The sequence below is a fragment of the Echiichthys vipera genome (assembly GCF_963691815.1).
Source record: "Echiichthys vipera genome assembly, chromosome: 5".
Lineage (NCBI taxonomy): Eukaryota > Metazoa > Chordata > Actinopteri > Perciformes > Trachinidae > Echiichthys > Echiichthys vipera.
This window is the reverse complement of record NC_139830.1, coordinates 28,908,466-28,931,006: the sequence shown is the minus strand read 5'-3', so window position 1 is coordinate 28,931,006 and position 22,541 is coordinate 28,908,466. Positions and strand designations below refer to the sequence as shown.

At 41.1% G+C, this 22,541-nt stretch overlaps 1 protein-coding gene across 1 annotated transcript in view; it reads right to left on the bottom strand.

Annotated features, from left to right (window-relative positions):
• sorl1 (sortilin-related receptor, L(DLR class) A repeats containing) overlaps nucleotides 1-22,541 on the bottom strand; it is a 104,409-nt gene that overhangs the window by 48,634 nt on the left and 33,234 nt on the right. Inside the window, exons 6-8 of the mRNA XM_083913918.1 lie at nucleotides 17,758-17,938; nucleotides 2,857-2,958; nucleotides 1,422-1,591 (exon numbers count right to left, since the gene is read on the bottom strand). Of these exons, the coding sequence (XP_083770044.1) occupies nucleotides 1,422-1,591; nucleotides 2,857-2,958; nucleotides 17,758-17,938 (453 nt within the window). The remainder of the gene's footprint in view (nucleotides 1-1,421; nucleotides 1,592-2,856; nucleotides 2,959-17,757; nucleotides 17,939-22,541) is intronic.

The window sequence follows — 22,541 nt, the reverse complement described above, 5'->3', positions numbered from 1 at the left end:
TTATGGTGAAGACTAAGCAAAAAAACAATGCATGCAGAGGTCAGACAGAGTTGTGGCGTCAGATCAATAGATGGTCCTTCATCAGATAAAGAAGCATTACTCGTCTGTGTTTGCAAAGCCTTTGTATTATCAGTGTTATCAGGCAATCGTACGGGAACTAGAGGTCTTCCCGTCAGTTCCTGAGGTTACTATGGGAACTACTCAATTACTAGCAAGCCTGCAGATTGTGCTTAATTTACACTGCAGGTACACTCCAGGGTCATTTTTATATGATGGTAAAATGTGTTTGAACACATGATTATTTTCTCCCTGCAGCGTTGCTCCAGGCACATTCAACTGCAGGTAGGCCCAGGAGAAGACCCCGGCTACATTGGAGGGATTACATCTCCTAATCTCCTATCTGCCTAAAGATTCCCCAAAAGGAGCTGCTTGAAGAAGCCATAGAGAAATCGCAGGCTGCTGTGAACAGCCTGGCTGAGCATAGAAGTTGAATCGAAGTTGAATGCGTTCCCTGATTCACTACGGTTCGTTTGTGCGGGTGAGAATGCAGCGATCGTACATAGGTGCGCACCAGAAGTGGATCAAATAAGACCTGGTAAAAGAGGTGGTCTCGGTCCGCTTCCAAACTCTGGTGCGATTTGTTTGTGTTGAGAACGCAATCGGACCTGGGTCCGCACTAACTGCAGATAACACTGCACATTTTTGGACCAACGCAGCTTCTGTAGGCAGCTCAGTGATTTATGTCATGATTAAGTCTCTTCCCTTTCACCACGACAACAACACGCCAGCATGAGTCACCGCGGACAAACCTGGAGTAGTGATGTAATAACCGGGGACCAACACCAAAATCAACTCCTGCACTTGTTTCTCCGTGGTGACATCACTTGTGGCGGGTGCGTTGTCTGCTGTCACTCTGTTTACAGTCACAGCGTTTGCCAACACGGCAATTCTGACCAATCGGAGAGCAGTTTAGGATCCATGTCGCCCTCCCCAGACACATCTGAGCAATGAGTGAAGTGCTTTTTTTCCCTTTTTAGGCCCAAACCTTTATTGAGCCGAAGTGCAGCTACATTTTGGTTCACTTCAGCACGTCATCAACTGATTTGGACCAGATCAAATGAATAGGTAACGAACCAGACCAGCTGGACAAAAATAAATAAATATAATATTATAAATATTATTAAATTATAAATAAATATAATTTTCACATCTGGTGCACACCAGGTGTGAAAGCGCCCTAAGAGTCCCTGACAAAGGATTTAGTGAAAGTGATACTAATGATAAGTTCTCACTAAAGTTTTGTTTTTGAAACCAGCCTAGCAGGTTTTTGATAAATGTTAGATAATGTGTGTGTCTGTTTGTGGTTGCGTGCGTGTGCGCGCGCGCGTGTGTGCGTGCGTTTGTGAGTGTGAGTGTAGTACCTGATCAGGGTGTTGCTGCCGGAGCCTTCAGGACTGTAGTATAAAACATTTTCCAGAGACAGAGAGAAGGACAGGCCCTGTGTGTCTGAGATGTAGAGGTGCGTGACGTTGTTCAGGTGGTTCACACACACAAACACTTGGTCCTCTGACGCATCTGCTATGTAATACTCCTGTTAGGGAAAGAAGAAAGATTAGACTGAGGACGCAATACATAACATGAGTGGACACAATGTGAAAAGCCTGGGTATCCCAGTGTAAACATGGATTTATATACTGTGTAAGGCAGAGCAGGTGGTTCTTCCTCCATGATCAGGAGTGTGGATTGTCCCATATTTTTAGAAATGGGAGCCACACTGTTCATTTGCAGTTTGCTTATTTTGAGGACTCCATAGTGTATTGGAACAGACAGAAGTGAAGTAGAGCTGGGGACGTGATGTGACAGTTGACACACTTATCTGACTCGAGAATGATCCCATCACCAAATGTAAACAAGATAATTAACTCCACAATCATTTTGGGATCGATAACTTTACTACAAAGTCCTTCTGACCTCTGAGCATGAACATATTTCTGACCTCGGGAACACATACTTTGTCATTCTTCACAACAAGTCTATTCAGTAACGAGAGTTTCTGATTTGAAACACTCGTACAAACAAGCCTCAGATAGAACAGTAAAGGCGCACTAACACTGTCCATCCGTACCATGCCCAAACAAGTTTCAAGGTTAAAGTCTAGTTCGTTTGACCAGTGCGAATGCAACCGTACCGCGCCTAGGAGCGGCACGCGTACACATGTACATGCACGAGCGTGCACACGTTTGCGAGCACGAGCATGAGGCCTACGGCGGCTCTGACGTTATTTTATGTGCGCCTGTTTGGACATAGAAAAAAGAGGAAGGGACCATGCGTGGACATTTAATACAATGGCGGCGAAAGGTTCACGTCGGTGTGATGCGGAGGTGGAGTGTTTACTACAGATTTGGTGATGACGTATAGGCAGCAAGAAGCATTCGCCGAGGCCCAGGTAGTGCGAGTACAAACGGGCCTGGAGGGGGAAGGGGGGATGAATTTATGCAAATGTTACTATATGGAATATTTTAAATCAAATAATGCATGAACAATTTTACAAATAGCCAAATAATCTAGCCAATGTTCTCAATATTGTTGTTGATTCCTGTACACAATTAGATGTACAAGACATCTGAGTAAAATAATGGTAAAAACAAAAACAACTTAAATTTAGCTCCAGTTGAAAAACTATGTGATTAAGGGAATAAACAAACCAGACAGACAAATTTCAGACAGTACCGGAACATACTGAGGGTTGATACCCAGCAATACTTTAACATCAAATCCCCCTTTAGTCAACTGATTAGGCGCTCATAAATTCTTCATTTGTGAATCCCTGCTGCAGTGCATGTAAAAGAGACTCACTGTGATTGGATGTCGGGTCATGAACTGGGCAGCTTTCATCGGCTGGCGGTTGTAGGACACCCAGAGCTGAACAGATGAAGGTTCGTGGCTGCCAAACAGTTTCTGGAGAAGCAGAGGATAGAGAGACAGACAGCCGAGCTCATTCAACTCATCATTCATGTCAAACACTTGAACATCTCACAGGCAGCCGATCTGGGCTGCAATATTCTGATGATTTTTTTTTTGTTGCTCAGCAGTTCCAGCTTGGAATGGACATACAGACATCTATCGCCGCAGAAGAAATTCTATGAGTTAGCATTACATTACATTTCATTTAGCTTTTGTCCAAAGCTTTAACACAAATCTTGATGGTCAAAATCCCCAAAGCACATGTGAAATATTTATTCAAGCATCTCATTATTTTTTTGAACTGTTTGAGGACGGAATATACTTTCTTTTCTAAAGAAGGCATTGTTGTCAGATGTGGAATAAAGCTGCATAGTGCTGTCCCCAGAGTAGCAGTGAGATTGTGAAGAAGGTCAAGAGATTTGGGTTATCTGGACAGCCATGGTGATGTTTTTCTGTCTTAATATCCCTGCAGCACAGAGCCGGACATCTGAGTCAAAAAACATTCAAGTCCGGTCGACAAAGTAAATCCTTGGTCGGGGGCAGCCCTAGTAAGATTATTTATTTAGAAATTGAGCTCTTTAGCAGACTGGATATCATTTTTTCTTTCAACATCAGGTTGTGTTGTTAATGTGCTAACTGGCTAAATAGCATCGTGAATTTGTCCTGACGGTCTTCTGGATTCCCTTTGTGAATGTTGAATACAGACGACCATCGTCTGCTTGTATGCAGGCGCAGATCGTACAGGCCAGCTGGCTGTCAGCTGCAGTCGGTTCAAGTGCCGCTCTTTGGAAGAGACACAGGCAACGTGAGGTGACTCAACATTCAGCCTCCGTCACCACTAGTTCTTTATTGTGCGTTGGTGTGTCTGGGCTTTAAGATGTAGTTGGTTGTATTATGGAAAATGTAGGATGTGGTCGGTCTAGTGCTTCACGCATACTAACAATTAAAGGAATCGATCTGCGTCAACCAATTATTGTATAAGTCTAAAAACGTGTCGGTAGGGTGAGGCGATAATTCAATATGATAATTGTCTTTCAATAGAATCACATCGGGATTAAATCGTATGTTAGGATATCGTTATACACAATTGATAATAACAAGCACATACTCAAAAAATCTGGTGTGAAATATTTTAAAGAAAGATAATTTAGAGATTAAATGAGAAAATACTCCGTACTTTTCATCTCTCAAGTATTTCATTCACACAGGATCATACAAAAAGAGGCTCTAACATGCGGTATTTTCATACAGACTATTACTTGAATTACCAGAAAACATGCGATATCATGATATACATCATCATTCGCCACTTCCCATATCATTATCAAGATATGAAATGACCTATATTGGAGTAGAAATATTTGTATACATATGATCTAAAAGCAGCTAGATAACTGTCTGCATCTTAAAAACATGAAGTGTTTAAGAAAGCGTTTTTGACTCATTTCAGCTCTGGAATGTTTCATTGCCAAGAGAACATTGGGGATAGAAAACCAATCAAAGGAGTTCAGGGACAGCTCGACTCCCTGATGATGAACCATGGCTAAAACTGAAACCTTTTTATGCCTTTATCTTCCACAAAAAGCTAATTTAGTTCAGAGGGGTGTGGAGTTCAGTGACATCAGGTTACACGATTTCTAGGTCACAAAAGCTCAAATTTTGGAAGCTCTCCCATTTTTACTACAGACTGCCAAATGGGTCATTTAACCCACTAAATGTTCTTATTCCTGTAGGTCTGTAAAAAGCTACCTACTTAAACTTTTCTTTGTCTGTGATGATGAAGGACCATCCGTCTGAGTCTACGAGAGCTTTACACATTAAATACTGTTTTATCTCCCTTGTATTCTAATAGCAACAGACGTAATGTGTATGCTTTCCTAAGGGTGAATAAACCAGCTCTCTGGACTTATTAAGGCTCAACTCCGTACCCCTAATTACACTGCCTTAACAGTTGACATGCTCTCAAACATTTCTATTTCCGTCTCATCCCTCGCTCTCCCCCCTGTACATTTATTTGGTGATTGTGGCTCAGTTCAAACTAACAGAGAGCCGAGCAGCTTCATTATTTCGCTTTGGATTAGTTTGGATCACCCTCTTCGAGGCTTTAACAGCAAAAACATCTAGAGATGGAGGGAAACTAAAAAAAGATAGTGAGAAAAGTGAAGAGAGAGGGGAAAAGAGAGAAATAACAGGAGAGAGCAGTATACGGGAGCCATAAATAAAGATTCAGAATTCAGAGAGCTGAGCTGCACATGCACTAATTGTTCTGTCTGGATGTTAAGTTCGATTCAAATAAATAATGGACTTTTGTTAATAATAACATATGAGCCATTGAGTGTCAGTGCTTCTGATAGAGAAGGTTTGGGTTTAATAGTATTTTAATAAAATCTGAATTTTCAATCCCTTATTGAATCGAATTTTAACAGGTTCAAGTAACCAAAATGATAAACAGCTCAAAGTTAATATTGAGTTTAGATCTGTAATTATCCTTTGTTGGCTGAGAAGACAGGCGCACTTAAGTTTTTGGTGGTATCTTAATTAATGTTTATCGTACAGGTACGTTTTTTACAGCACAAATAAAGCAGAAAACAATGCTTCGGGAGATTTAGACATGCTGTCATTATGTAGCTTCTCCGGCAGAACATAGTCAGCAACTGACTGATACTGAACACAGTACCGACGATTATTTAGCTATTCATTTTGACTTAACTTTATTTTCTCTGCCCCCATTTCTAGAATCTGATGTAATACAGTATATTGTCTGTATAATCTAGAATGTTAAATATTAGGGATGCATCATATATATATGGGCCAACAAAGGGAAATTTACATTTTTATGTATTTTTCTTATCGACAATAATTTACTGGTGCGTAGTAACTACACTGTTACAATATGTTTCTTTAGTCATCCATCAGTAAACATCTGATAATGATTTTATCAAAACATTTTTAAAAAGTTTAAATGGATTAAATAATCCTTTTTAGCCCTTCAAAAATTAATTTTTCGTAATCTTATCGGTATTTGCAATGAAAAGCAGGTAATTATCTGGTATCCCTATCGAGTACAACGCTTCAGACCTTTTGCAGGTTTTCTCCTCATGAAGTCCAGAGACCTCTGCACCTGTTTTTGAAGGGAGTATTCTACAGCGTCTTTGTGTCTACAGTGTCTACATTGACTCAGCATTACCTGGACTGAGAAGATGTGTTATATAAACTGATTGCTGATCCTAATTAATGTTCACAACCTGTAGACGCAACCTGAGAAGGATATGAGTTGCATACGATATGAAGTTTCATGCATAATTCAAATATAATAAGCTTATAGGGATAGTCTGACATTTGGGAAATTGGCCTATTTGTTTTCTTGCCAAGAGTTGGACAAGAAGGTCGATACCATTCTCATTTCTGGTGGTGGCTGGACATATGGGCAGGAGGATTTTCTACCTTTGGACAAAGCCAAGCCAGCTGTTGTTCCAGTCTCTGTGCTAAGGTAAACACAAAGTCCTCTGATTCTGAGGCATCAATCTTCTCATCTATCCGGCAACAAAGCTTATTTCCCAAAACATCTCCTTAGAATATCGTTAAGATGAGTTTCAGTTTATGCAAGAATTGTCAATCTATTTGTCAAAACAGAGTGTGTGTGTGTGTGTGTGTTCGTGTGTGTGTGTGTGTGTGTGTGTGTGTGTGTATGTGTGTGTGTGTGTGTGTTCGTGTGTGTGTGTTCGTGTGTGTATGTGTGTGTGTTTGTGTGTGTGTGTGTGTGTTCGTGTGTGTGTGTGTGTGTGTGTGTATGTGTGTGTGTGTGTGTGTGTGCGTGTGTGTGGGTGTCTTGGAAGGATTTGTTTGATCGTTGCCTGCCTGAGCACTCCCAGTCTCCAGCAGAGCATTTCAGCCTTTTCCATTCAGTCCATTGATTTATCTAGCTAGTGCACACACCGCCTGTGTGGTGTGACGTGAAAGCAAAGCAGCAACTGCGCTGAGACAATGAGAGGGAAAGGAGAGAGGGACAAATGGAGGGAGAGGTCCATATTGTATGAACTGTTTAAAATACAAGTAATTTATATAGACGTTTCCTTTTGAAATGTGAGGAAAGTCGTCTATTAGACTGAAGAAGGATTTACAAAAACTAACACAGTTGTCAATTATCATCTACTATTCCTATCCACTGTAGGTCAGACATGGGAAATCTTTGTGGGTTTGGAGTTGTTTGATTCCTTCACCCTTTATACATTAATCAAGGTTTTCAGGTCCATCTACTTTGTGAGTCAAGAGGGAAATTGGACAGGAGAATGTCAAATATGTATTTTTACGTTGTAAGGGCCATGGTGATTATATATTTTTCCACTGAAACCCCAGACTGCATTGCAATGGCAGCTGAAAGTAAGCCACACATTCCTTACTGTGCTCATGTTCTCTAAAAACTGGTCCTCACTAAAACTCTCAAATTCCTGAAATGAGATGTGGTTCTAGGGCCTCAGATCAGCTCAGCCCGGGTGGCAAACGGACACTATCACAATACTCTCGAATGTAACACCGCATTCTACATTCAATACTGTACCCTATCAACTATGAAATACGATCAGAGTAAAACTAGAATTGGCGTCTTGTGGTTGTATGACTTCAAACTTAATAAAAGGTATTTAGCGTAAATGTGGAGGTCAGATGTGTAAGCTTCACGAACCTGTTGAACCCGGCAGCACAGGAGCTACACGATCAGCACAGTTTCAAGATCAGTGTCACCAATTCAGTATCTAAATGTCTACAGAGGCACCGATTTATACAGTGGTGGCATTAAATATGAGCATGTGCATTTTCTATTTTCACTACTCATATCCACTTTAACCCTTAGAGACCCATGATGAGGCCATTTTACATGTTGTTGCTCCAAACTCTGTTGGCATAAAGTGGGCAGGTATGTAAAGGGGAGACATAGAACCCATTTTTATTCCTGGGATGAGAGGTCAAGGGAAAATGGACATGTCAGATTTTACCTCGCCATGGTTGGAACCAATGGATTCCTTAGATTATCTAGTTTCAAATGATACCATCATACCATCATTAACAGTAATGTCGGTCAAGATCAATCTCTAGGGGTCGCACAGGTCTCCAACTGGATCGATCAAATTTGGCTCCGCCACCCCAGGCCACCCCCTGGAACAACCACTGGTCTGTTTATAAGTTGAGCCGGAGGCTGCTCCGTAATCAGTTCATCCTTGACTCCATGTGGACGCTTGTGCCAAATTTAAAGAAAGGGAAAGATGGATGAACGGATGGATAATTGGATGGCTGGATGGATGGATGAATAGATAGATTGGTGGACGGATGGACAGATAGATGGGTGGTCGGATGGACAGATAGATGGACAGATGGATGGACAGATAGATGATAGATGGATGGATGGACAGATAGATGATAGATGGATGAATGGATGGACAGATAGATGATGGATGGATGGATGGATGGACAGATGGATGATGGATGGATGAATGGATGGGTGGACAGATAGATGGATGAATGGATGGAAAGATAGATGGATAGATGGATGAATGGGTGGACAGATAGATGATAGATGGACAGATAGATGATAGATGGATGAATGGATGGGTGGACAGATAGATGATAGATGGATGAATGGATGAACAGATAGATGGATAGATGGATGAATGGATGGACGGATGGACAGATACATTGATGGATGATGGATAGATGAGTGGGCGGATGGACGGATGAATTGATGGAAGGATGCAGAGGCATAATTCTATGAAATATTTGCAACTGACGTTAGACCTTCATGCTTTAGATTAATCTTGAAATCAGAATCATGTTTTCCAGGATTGTCTTAATATTTGCCTGTAACCTACAAGGCGACACAGTGAGAGCTGCACGCTCTCAGCCACAAGGTGACATTTGTAAATGGGACTGGCCTGGAGGACGAGTGAATGTTCAGTGACGCCTTTTTTTCTAAGGTTGACATTTTATTATAATGAAAGGTAGCTGCAATGACACCGAAACAAGCTGGAAATGTCACAAGCCAAATCCTCCGAGGCAAAGAGCCTTCTGCTTGTTTCACCAAACTGCTGTTGAGTTCAATACTCTCACACCTTCATGTGCTTTACAGTTTAGGCAATGAGACTACAGCTGTCCTTTATCTCAGCCTCAGAGATCCTATCTGTTACACATTCATGACCACTGGCCCAATTCTATGGGATTGATATAATGTCATATTTCGAAAGTGAAAGCTTCGGAAGGTTGATACTCTGTGTTTGAAAGCTTGGAATGTAAGAAAAGTGAATAAGAATTTCTCACATAATAGGCCTGCAACACAGCATGTGGTAACTAGAACACTTCAACTCTGGGCTCTGATATTTGTGTACCACCGAAGGATTAAGGTTTGGTTTCAGAGGTGGAGGCAGACACACTGAAGTCGGGACTTCTTTGACCAATAAAAAAAGACCAAACCATGTGAATTGTCCTGGGTTTATATACAGTCATATCAAAGTGCTATTAATAGACACTTGAAAACTCATTCTGTCACATTGACAGAGAGTTGATACTTAAAGTTGTTCTAAATAATATTTCATTAACAATGAATGAAATGAATAATGTGAAAAGCGTCTCTGTAGTTTCTCTCAACTTTACTGAGCAGTTTAGCATCTTTCAGCTCAAGGCGCGCATCTTTATATTGGTTTAATACACAGGTACAAGCCTCATTTCCAGAAGCAGGATACAGCAAACAGCTGTGATAAACCCACTCTACACTCCCTGCCCAGCACTACCCAGCAGACGGACAAAGCGGATGGTGAACATACAGCGGTGGAGCATTTGGCAGCTAAAGAGCCAGGTATTTCCCTCAGGAGTTTGTGAACACCAAAAGCAGAGCTAAAAAGGAGTGTGAACAATATATCTTTTTAAAGATTCTTTTTTCTGGCAGTTTTCCCAAGCCTTTTTATTATATAAGACAGAAAGGAAATAGGTTGAGAGAGAGAGGGGGAGACATGCAGCAAAGGGTCGCTGCCTTGAGGACCTTCAGCCTCTTTACATGGGGCGACTGCTCTAACCACTCGAGTAACAACAACCGAAGTGAACAATAATTGTCAGGTGGCCAGAAAAACACCTCCAGACGAATGCTGATGTTGTACATACAAATAAAAAACAGCAGCTTGCTAACAAATTTGCCGTATTATATTATACATATTTATAAGGTGATATTCCACTGTTTACAGAGATTTTTCTGGCCAAGTCCACATGTACACAGGTATATTTTGTCGTCCACAAAAGCACTGTTTAAAAAAATTTCCAGAGGGTCACCTGGCTGCAATGGCACATTGATCGTTCTGTAGCACAATCAGACCATTGCTGGGTGCTTCTTTTCCTCAATACAGTGGAGAGTAGTGGTAAAAGTAAGTAAAAAAAGTCCTGTTAGCGGTTGGAGCCAGCACTATTTTAGCCTCATCTGCCATTACACAAAATGTTTCCTTGGCTCACAAAGGAGAAAAACAGCACTGATGTTATAAGTCCAAAAAAGAAATCTTCCATGTCACACATCAACAATGAGAACACCATTTGGATGTGGCCAGAACACATAGAAAAAGCTACATTTACAAAAATGGGTTTTTCAATGAGAAAATAAATAGCACTACTTTCTTCACTGAGTAGCAATAGCATCTATCAATGCGGGGGCATACTGGGAATTTCCTGTTAAAATACCAACACAGAAGAGGACAGTGCCAGGAATTTCCAACAGTCTGAGGTATTCACTAAATTCAATTGTTTAAGGAATTGCAAGCAAGTGTTTCAGAAGCCACGGGAAAGTATGCTGCACTTTATTGGGAGGAATCATTCCAATCGCCACTTCCTGTTTTGCTCTCTGTCTGTCCCAAACCTTCTTAGCAGAGAATCTGTGCTCTAAATGAGAAGGCGTATGGCCAACAGATAACTGTGAAGAGAAGGAATGAGCCTTATTGACTTCCTCATTACATCTGCTAAGCCAGTTATCTTCTTCAGGTCTCCGCAATGGGACCAAAGGCTGCGGTCTTTAAGGTCTGATTAGCGCTCTATTTCTCAGGATCCCTATTGTTAGATAAAACTCTCCTTCTCTGGCTCTTTAATTAGCTTAAGCAGCTTGGCACTGCCAAAAGCACTTGTGATATTCCATTATTCTAATCCTATTAGTGCAAGCCAAAGACAGAAGAGGGGAGAAAGTAACTGAGACTAGACAGGAGAATTATGCTTTTTATATCAAAAGCATTGTAGAAAATACAGATAGCTCTGCTAACAGCAGCTACTAGCAAGCAGGAAGTGGCTTATAGAGCTGACGCTTTGTGACGGTCTGTGTCTGTTCCATTCCACTCCGTACACTAGCGCTGCTATACAAGCCCCAGAGGCAGTGGCTGTTCCCAGGTCTGTACTAGTCTGTCTGAGTGGTCTCATCAGCTCTGTGCAGCTCTGGAGGTCATATTCAGAGCTCAGATAGGGGGGAGGTCACAGACGGCTCAATCACAACTGGAAGAGAACCCTGTTGTTTAACACTTAGAAGCTGTGTGTTTTAAAGGACAAGGCAGTCGGTGTAAATTACTATCGACAATTCCCATGAAAAGACCATACCCTACAATTCGTTTGCCTGACAGTCACTTTAAAACAGAAGTAGAGTGGGGGTTTCTGGCACAACTCCACCTACTAACAAGGTGCATGGAGAAGGGAAAGGAGTCGGAAGAGGTCAAAACTCCAGCAACACTTAAATGTGCAGTCCGCAACATTTGTTTGATCATTGTCACTGAAACCGACACTATGCTCCGATAGAAAAACAGAAATCATCGGTTTTAGGAAAAAAAAGGGTGCCTCTACGTACACCTAGAGCGTGATGTTTGTTTTGCAAAAATCCACCGAGCCTGTATCATCCTGTCCACTCAGGACAGTTCACAGTTCGTGCACACGTCACAGATCCCACCTCCCCCTTCGCGCATGTTACATTATCACAGGCACACGCGTCAAGCTAGGCATACGCTTAATGACATTAGCAGTTGCTATCTATGAGTAAGTTAGCCAGCCTACCTCTGTGTAGCGTGTACTCCATGCTGTTTATTGATGAGAGAAGACACAGGCGCGTTCACAGGAATCTGGTGTACAAGCACTGACGAGCACTCGATTGGAGGGAGCACTAAACTAAACTGTCATTTTGCTTTCATTCAGCTTAACATTATTTCTTAATTAAGTATACTTACAACAACCTGTAGAGCTGTGTCAATCCACTGTTACTTTATCTCACAGAAGTACCTAGCTGTCAACATAACTAATGTAGCTACTGTCAATCCTGCCAACAATGCTCTCATTTGTCTACTCTGCTTCCAACAAGCTGAAATGGCCACAACACCAGGTCTATCTGATTTACTGAACAAATCATAAATAAAGGGGGTGATTTAGAGCTTCTCAAACTGTGTGCAGTGGGACACTGGTGTGCCTTGGGAGCTGGTCAGACTTGCCTTGAGATTAGTCTTATTTATGATGATTTATATACAATTAATTATATGTAAAGGTGTGCCTTGGAGATAATTTTCACTGCAGCTCAAAAATTCACTACATCAAGCACTGAGATGAAGCGCTCAACCACGCCCCACAGCCCTCTACCAGCACCTTTCTGCCAGAGAAATACGCTTTATGGACACAAGCCCTTGGTCACTGAGCCCCAAACCCATGTCTCCAGAAAACAGGACAGATATAATTTCCAAAAACAGATGGGCATTGTTTTTAGCTAACATTACTCCAACAACATTTGCAGCTGTAGATTAATACACAGAGTTGACACAGAGTATTTACACCAGCAGGCTAGTGTGTGTGGGATGAACTCAAAATATACATACTGGGTGTGTCCAGGACAATGAAGCAACATGTCACATAGTGCAATGACCTGAATCATTGATGTGTCTTAAACAACAATGAATTGGTCTTTTCAATGGAGATTTTTAGAGAAACATTTTAAATTAGAATATTTTCATCTGTAAATTCCACTCCCGCTCTTCTTCCATTGGAATGAACCAACTGAATACAAAATGAGGCAGAACAACTGCACACAACGTCCATTCGAAGGGGGAAGTGAATGAGAACAGATGCAGATTCAATTTGGCAGAAAGTTTTGAAGGAAGTCCAACTCTGAGCTGTCACATTAAAACATTCAGAGTGGATGCGCGTTTGTGGCAACCTTGAGCAAATGTCTTTGCTAGATGAACTCCAAAAAATGTATTGCTTTAATTTGACGGGACCTTAGAATGTTGTTGTTTTCTCAGTTAGTAACAGTTGTAAAAAAAATTTAATCACAACAACTTATTCAAAGTTACACTCAACAATTTTTATTTTTAGTTCAGAATGATGCTAACCTTCCTTACCTAGCAGAGGAAAAAACTGAAACAGAGTCTCGAACAGGACAGTATGACTGACCTTCTGAGTCTTGCTGGTTACAGTAAACTGTGACAGTCTCAACTCTCCATACATTTTTCACGTTGATGAGCAGTACTACTTAAGAGAAAGTATGCAGACGCTGATCAATAACCATCTCTCATCTTTATGCCTCTCAACGGCAACATTAAACTCTCTGAGCTTCTCTGGTTTATCAGTAATGTTTAGTGTTCCCCCCTGACCTCCTTCATATCATGCTGCAGTGATGAATCGTTCTAGAAACGTAGGTCTCTGAGGAAACATTGCAGAGAGGAAACCTAAACAAACAGGTCAAGTGTTGGCAGTATTATTTTGCCCTGTTGTGCTCAAAGTCTCTCTGTCTTTTCCACTTCAGCGAGCCCCAGATGGATCAGTATTGGGTCACAGACTAATTCTAGAAGGTTATGTTCTCTGACACATTCATTTTTTGGATTTGATATCAATTCAAAAGCAGCCTCCTGTATTAAAAAGTGTTGACTTTGCAACAATATCCTGTTGTGTGCTTCAACTTCCTGCATCTGACAGTCAGTCAAAACCCACTATAGATAAGGCACTTCCTTTTTATTATTCAGCAGCTACATCTGACAGAGTACACTTGCATTTATCAGAGCTCTTTTACTGCTGACGGCTATGTAGTTGTACTGTATAGTAATAATTACAAACTGCTGGTGAATCAAATCTGACAGATATCCGAAGATATCAGATATCGTCAGTGTCATTCAGTCGATAAATCCCAGCTGCCCCTCTGTCTTCTGCATTAATATTAGCGTTATAATTTCACAGACTGACAGGGCTGCTCAGCTCTGACTGCTCCAGAGATCTGAATTAAGGGGATTAACATATTGATGTGATGTAGTTTAAGTGTAACTGAGGGAATATCACTAACATGTTTGTTGGTCAGTAAAGAACTGGTACAGCTACAAAACACAGGGCTCAAAAGCTAAAGCTAGATGGTCATTGGCTGACACTAATATGTTCATTTTGGCTGGACCGCGTCAGTGAAGGCCAGTGGTATAACGGCGACAGTCACAGAGTCCCTGAGTGACTGACACAGTTGGTGGGTCACCAATGGTCAGAGAGAGTGATGAAGTGAGTATGCACCAACAGTCCTGTTACGTCCTCAGGGGGCTTTTACAGCTGTTCTCAGAGGCAGTTTGTGACTGTCCCCCGAGGGACAAACGTTACACCACAGCAGTGTCTGAGCAGTGTGACCGCAACCTTCTCCTCCCCCTCGAACAACCAATGGACACAATGAAATATCAGTAGAACACCTCTCTAAAGGGGCCCCATGTCATTGGTTTTGAATTGTTTTCACTTTTAAGCATCCTTAAAGTTGGAATTGAGAGTCAAAGAAAAAAAGAGTTATCAATATGGAGGTAAACAAAAAGGATGGTAAGTGGAGCAGATGTATATAACAGTAAATAACTAAACGTTTTTATTTAGTCCAGTTTTAACTAATGGTGGACACTAGCCAGCGGGTCCAATGGGTCCACGGCACCAGACCAATATATATGATATGAGTCAGTGTCTGTATTTATATCGCAAGGCTAATAGAATATAATGTGAGAGTCAATGTGACTTATAAATAAAGTATAATATGGTTGCCTAAATCAAGATATGTAAGAAGGATATGAGACATATGACATAAGGTGAAATGTAGTAGTATATAATAATAACATAATACATAATAATATGATCAAATTTGAATCCTGTTCTGAATTTATTCTTTTTAAAACATACACATATGTATATATACCTGTATATATTGCATAGCGGGTAGATTACAGATTAAGACGTTGGTATACTCTCCTCCATAGTCCAATGGCTTTTTGGCTGATAGGTTGATATACTGTAAACCAGCATACCTGCATATACCCTCCACTACACCACTGATTTGAACACACTTTAGCACAGTGACGATAAACAGTCCAGCCACATACTAGGTTTTGACCTTATCTTGTTGAACAAAAAAAAAGAACACAAAATCCTTACTAACTTTATGTTGTCAATTCTGGCATTTCTATCTCTAACGAGCCGTCTTGGTTGAGTGAGGAGTTTTGTTAACATGTAAAATAAATGCTGATATATTTTGTTAATGGGGGATAATAAAGGGCCCAAAGAATAAAAAGAGGCCATTGTCTCTGGCTCAAACCCTGCTCATGTCTTTTTTCAACATCTCCCCTTCATGTTCTGAGCAGTAAAAAATAAATAAATAGCAGCTGTTGGTCTGTAAACACTTAGAGGTTAACCTCTGTGTCTTTTCAACACATCAGTAATTAGAAGTTACTTTTGACCACATTAGCCACTGGTACATATTAAGACTGCTGTATGTTACTTCTACATCATTACCCTGGCACTAAACACTGTCCGCTTGTGTGTGTGTACAGTAAACTGCACCATATGCATCATGCATCTGCACTAACAGGTGAAAACACATTTACAGAGTGTATAGAAAGACCACTTTCTTTCTCAGCAGACAGGGACAAAATGATAGTAGATCCAGTCATTCAAATCATTGACTATTTAGCGTAGTAGGGCACTGGAAACTGTTATGTAGAGAAACATCAATCATGACTTTGAATCCTCTAAGCGACAGACAAATAGCCGCTTATTTAAAGCAGCAGCTCAGCTAGATGTATTATATCACAATTATATCGTATGATGAACCATCTGATATCAATTATCAGATCACACGAATCCTTCACAGCCGACCTCTCTTTACAAGTAACGGTTTCTAAAACAGGGGCTGCCGTCAGCCCACGCCGACATGTGACGTGGAGGAAAGCAAATCTGTCTGTGGAAGCCTGTGAAACAAGTGGGGAGATGAGATCCAAATCATGTTCGCCATCTGCTCCACTGTTTGTGTAAAAGAAGCCTCAGTTAGGCAGCGGATACACAAACACTGGAGACTAACTGACAAACACACAGCACTTCACATTACCGCCAGCCAAATATTGATCTAACGTCTGTTATACTCAGCACATTATGCTGAGGTGGGAAACTGGCTGCTCACTACACTGCTTAAGCTTTTGAAATGGTATGCAGGTGCACAGTTGGAACAGCAGGGAACGGCATCTGTCAGTTGTTTCATTACATTTCTGTCTAATACTGTGTGGTACAGTTTAAATAAAGACTTGTAGTGGGGAATTGTATTTATTTAACCATGGGGAAACCACGGACAACACAAAAAACACTACCGGGGTGATCAAACACTTTTTTTTTTCCATTTCCTCCAAATCTCACAACCATTACTTTTAAACTTTATTAGCCTACAATGGCTTCTTCAAACATTCTTCCCTCTACGTACCTGTACAACTCTCCTTTCTTTCATTGAAGCTTTGACAAGTACAAAAGGTCCCACTGGACCCAGCTCCTTTCATCAATGACAGTGAATGCTATACTGCCGCGCAAGCCGTTCCGAAAATCACTACACTCCCATGTTAAAATACTCTACGTATGTCTCAATAGGCAAAGTTCTTTAGGAAATCTTTTCAAATGGGTACATGCGTGCACAATCATGATTTACGTACCAACATGTTGTAAAAATTCAGAAGGGTAATTTCTTTTCATTTATTTCCATAATAAAGAGAAAACAGAAAATACTGTTATGGATATTTTACAGGATGTACATATTAGTAAATTGGAGTTTAACCGCATTCTTCATTGTCAGCAGTCTTATGTTATTCAGATAAAATAATGTATGAAAATAGGCTTATTTGTATTCTTTCTGAGTGACAAGAGAAGATGGATACCAATCTCACATCCATACATTCATTACTGAGCTACTTTCTCATTATGTACAGACTAAACAAATTAGATATGTCTTAAGTCATGACATTTACATTTACATTTTTTTCACTTCAGCCGATTCCCCCTGCTTCCAGCATTTACGCTATGCTGGGCTAAACACGACAACACAAATTTTAGTTACGTACTTAACACAGACGTGAATATTGATCTGTCTCGTCTCCCTTCATCTCAGAGACAGCAAATAATGTATTTCCCCAAATTGTAGAACTATTCCTTTAAGGCTCAAAGTCTAGGAGTGTTTAGCTTTGCACCCAAATGATCAAAGTCAAGTGACACAAAACATGAACAAAAACATGAGCATGTGGAAGTAATATTCTATTCTACTGTATATTCTATTATCTATTGACTCATCAATACATCGGTTAATTGTTTCAGCTCAATTTTACCCTTTTATTAAATGTCATCAATCCATTAGGCCACACAAGTATTATGTGCTAGAAAAAAGTTCAAAATTGCACGTTTTGAGCTCAAAGACAACACAGTGGCCACATCACCCTGCCGAATTTAACCGAAATAAAGTCATTAACCAAAAGATGTTCAAAACATCTCTCTTACCCGTGTGGTGGTTGCGAACAGGTACTTGTCTCGGAGCTGGAAGCTGTCCACCTGCTCCAGGATCACTGTGCGGTTCTGTTCACTCTGGAAGAAGTCGGTGCTGCTGAGTATCGTGGAGACACCCTGTGGCTCGTGTCTCTGGACCAACACAGTGGTGGGGGGGTCGTAGGGCTCCACGCCCCTGTAATGGGGGAGCAGAGGTGGAGGCAAGGAGCAGGTGTGACAGAGGGAGAATTGGAGAGGGAGATTGGAGGGAGGGAAGTTTAAAGGCATGGATAAAGCAGGTGCATATGAAAAAATATGGAAGAACACGGAACCAATTTGTTAGACCAATCTTCTTGATATATCAAACATTGACTTTTACGGATGACCCTTTTTTCTTTTCTTAGAGATATATATCATTTATATTTCTTCCTTCAAATCACAATATTTTGTTGGTCATTTAATGGAGCATAGTGGGCCTATAAAACTCTTAACACCCCATCCTCCACCCATCTCATTAAAGGGGTGATCCTGTCCTATCTCCTGTCTTTATGGGCCTGCACTAACTAAGCCACACTAGAAAGCCAGGGACATGATGACGTTAGTCAGTCACAATAGCTCTCTGAGTTTTCTGAGTTAGCTTGATTGCTCATAGGGACAAGTTCACACAGTTTATACAAAAGATGCATTTATATCATGGACTCACACCCCATTTGAGGAGCAGTTTATACTACCACAGAGGAGGTTAATCGACACTAGAAGGAAGAACTAAAAAGACACAGTTAAAAAGCTAAATTGAAGTTTGAAATTTGCACAGATTTACTGCACCCCACTTAAGTTGAAATTATCCAATTTTACCACAAAATGATGGCCTAGTGTGACAGAGTACTAAGACATACTTTAGCACCATGTGAAACACAGAAACACACACCCTTCATTTCAATGGAACTGATGCATTAAAACAGGGGCCTGCTGGTGCAGAGGGCTCCAGCAAAAGCATGCAGTGTCATCAGGCAAAGAGGTCGACCGATGACCATGGCTCATCTTTTTCTGCATTGAGGGCGCAAAATAGTATGAGCTATTTTGGACACCCCTTTACTTGAAGTCCCTTTAATTTTTCCATTAAAAAATGTTGGATGTGATAGCTGAAGCACTTGGATCTGTACTTTACATCTTCCTCACTCTTGCACCAACACGGTCTGTTCAAAGTCAAAGCTAGTCAAAAACATTACGTGTTATTCAAATTTCCCAAGGGCTACAAAGTGGTTCAGAGATTAGCACTGTCACCTCGCAAAACATGACAGTTTGGGGTTTGAATCCCACTCCTGTTCCTTCTGTGAGGTTTTGCACATTATATATTTAATAAAATGTCTAACTGGAGAGACAATGAGATTCTGGAGCTTCTGTTGATAAGGGTCAACGCCAAAACCATCAGACAAATTCAAGGAAGGGTAAGAGACTCGGTTGTTGATGACCAAATTACAAATCAGCTCTGTGACTGCGATGTAATCTGGGTCATGTCCTCCCTTCTAAACACTCTACCCAGGCACCACCCCTAGCCAAAACCAAAGAAGAGTATTTCCAGTAAGTGAGAAGGCATCTGACACAAACAATTTCCTGTTGTTTGCTGCATGTGTGAAAGGGAAACTCTGGGCCTGATTCTCCTGACGTTGTCTGGAGTTCTTATGGCTTAGGTTTACCATGTAACGGTATCCGGAATACCTCCCATCCAGGGTGTTTTCCGTTAAATGTCTCATTCCAAATATCAGTCCAGCATGGACAACTTTACTCTGAAAAACACGTACTGAATTCATCACCACCTAAAATAACTGAATTATTCTGGCTTTCACTGAGCTGCTGCTGAAGCTTTTCACTCCGACAAAGAACCCTTGTCATTTTTTTTAGCTATAAACAATGGCACCATTTCAAGATAATAAATGTCAGCACAAAAAACAGACTATCGGCATGTTCAAACCAAAAATATCAGCATGATAAAACTATTTGTGGCCATAAGTGTAGAGCAGGGGTGTTTTCCGAAACCATGGCACGGAGAGTCGGCCAGAATGAATGAAGGAGGTTCACTGGGTCTTATCGTCTCCCTTCCAAATCAGTGCGTTTTCCTCCAGAGTCTCAAGAGCTAAACAGAGAGAGCAGTGTCTCGGCTCAGCCCTGCCTCTGTGGCATTCTTTCAAAGGTCCCTGTTTAACTGATGGACACTGTCTGGGCTCAGAGTGTATGGAGTGCTATTCGCAGTCCTTCTCTGTCCCTTCCATATAAACACTTTCTAAACATCCATCCTCCACTGTTTTGACAGTTTCTCACTTGCTGCCAGTTCTGTTTGTCGTTATGGTTTCACTCTATAATCACCACATCTATAGTGCATTATGAGGGCATTCAAAGTGAATGCACTACATCAAGTCATAAAACATTTTAGATGTGACTTAAAATTAATAATAAGTTTAGGAGTATTATAGATGCACTTGACTAGTAATAAACTAGAGGTTGACTGATGGGCTTATAATAAACAATCGGCTGTAGTAAGGACTCACAGTGTGCTGTAATAGTCCATGCAGTATCATTAATTACCATTGTCACACTTCTAGGTTTTACTAAACCAAAATGCTGACTTCCAAAGTTTGCTCTTTTCCTTATTGAAGCCCTGACATGTAGTCCTTCCAATGCCATGTGTTGTCTTGTTAACCTTCCCCCTCTTTCCCCTGTTCCTCTATCAATGCATTTAACATCACTCGATCTGCAGGATTTGTGTCATTGTCTGTAATCCATATGGAAAAAGAGATTGTACTTCTCATTGTATGCACAGAGGATTTTACTCAGTCTGTCTGCTAGCAGTGAGATCAGAGGATTAGGAGTTGGGTGGGGGACCGACCCATCAGATTGGGTTGGTTTTAAAGGCGTCTAGCAGCTGAGAGTCAGGCTTGAGTCTCTTTGGCTTTCAACGCCTAAGACTGATCTGCAGCACAACAGAAGCGCCCCCTTGCTAAAGCCAGAACAAACAGGATTAGATCCAAATTGGATGGAGCCACAGGGGGGAGAGTAGAAGATCAATCTTTACTTACACTGCCTATGTCCTCAGATAATTTGCAGTTACTCTTGGCTGGTGTATCACTGCAGTGGCGTAGCTTTAACAGACTTTATCAGATCATACTATCAATCTATGAACGTAGGATGACAAAAACTTAATGTAAGTGATCAGGATTTAGCTGCCGTAAGAGTACTTTGTAGATGATGAAGAACACAGTAAGTAGAGTTTTGTTGCTAAACTGCCAACTGGCCAAGAAGACTGACTGCCATATAGTATATTCAGCCTCTATTGCAAGAGATGACGTGACTGCATGATGAGTCAACGCAAAGACAAAAGTGGGGTTGGGCGATTACGTTAACGTTTAAACAATTTCCCCCTGGGATTATTATAGTATTTCTGATTCTGATGCTGATTTTAAAACCGGCCACTACCGGCGCAGCATTTGGCTATCGCAATTTGCACATTTTCTTATTTTACTTCTTACTCCTAAAACTATTTCTGTGGCATTTAGTGAAGCATAATCTGCATAGACAATTGTTTAAATCACACAGATATCCCACTGTATATATGTTACATTTATTACAGAATCTACATTGATTGATCAGCTCCCAGTCTGGGTCACTATGGGCTGACTCTCCTCACTCGCTACGGCAGCCAGGGAAATAAAATCAATGAATTGATGTACAGTATATACAACTGGTGTACTAGCAACCTTTATTTTGTGAAAAAAAACAGTGAGCAAAGTGTTTATTATTTGATCTCCATATATATAATAGCCTGGCAAATTAACCACTAACCACCAATTCCACTGCTCACTTCAAGGGTAACATGTTCACTTGTTAATTTGTTTAAATGACAAGTTACAAAAATGCCCGATATTGCCCTTTACTTGTTTAATAATAGCAGCCAAATTTCCTTTTTTACAAATGACATGCTTCACTTCCTCATAAGTTTCCATCAGGACTTGCTGTTCAGACACAGAGAAGAACGCTGCATGCATCTTTTCCATATCTGCATCAGTAAATCTGCTGTCGACCTCGCAGCCTCCCTTTGAAAGCCGTGAACGCGCACTCATCAGAATTACTTACACCTGGCTTGACAAAGCCACCTATTCTCATTCTGGCTTGGAGGAGGTGCAACTAATTAAGCCAGGACGATTAGAATAGACTAGATCAAAGCTGGCTTTTTCATTTTTTCAAGGTTTCTAACTCCTGCTTTCATGAAATAGCCCCCTGGTGCAAATGCCAGGTAATGCCAAGTTCCCAAGACAAGACTTTCAAAGTGGTCAGTTTGCTGTTCTGTTCAAACGACACAACTTGCTGTTTTGTGTCAGGAGATCTGAAGTTGTTTTCATTTTCACACTAACAGCACTTACAGCGACAAGAAATCTCCAACTACCAGATCTTTCACCAGGAGGAATCCCTGATGTGTGTCTGGTCTCCAAACTAGAGCATTTGCTCTGATATCTTATACTGCCGCGGATGAGTTTACAGTTGAAAGCCCGGATTGTTTGCTTTCAAACCAAGAGTACTGTGACAACTGCGAGCAAGCTGAGCTTCGACTCGCTGCTGTGCCGGTCCCCAGGGCAGCAGGATCCGTCTGTGGCCACATATACAGTAAAGTTCCTATTGTTACTGGCATCCCCTCCCTCTCGTCTCCCCTCAGCCTGCATCTGGCACTCTCATTGTCCCCGACAGCTCAGATACTTAGCTTGCTAGATATCTGGAGTGTGTCTGCGAGGCACCAGTGAGCCGCTCTG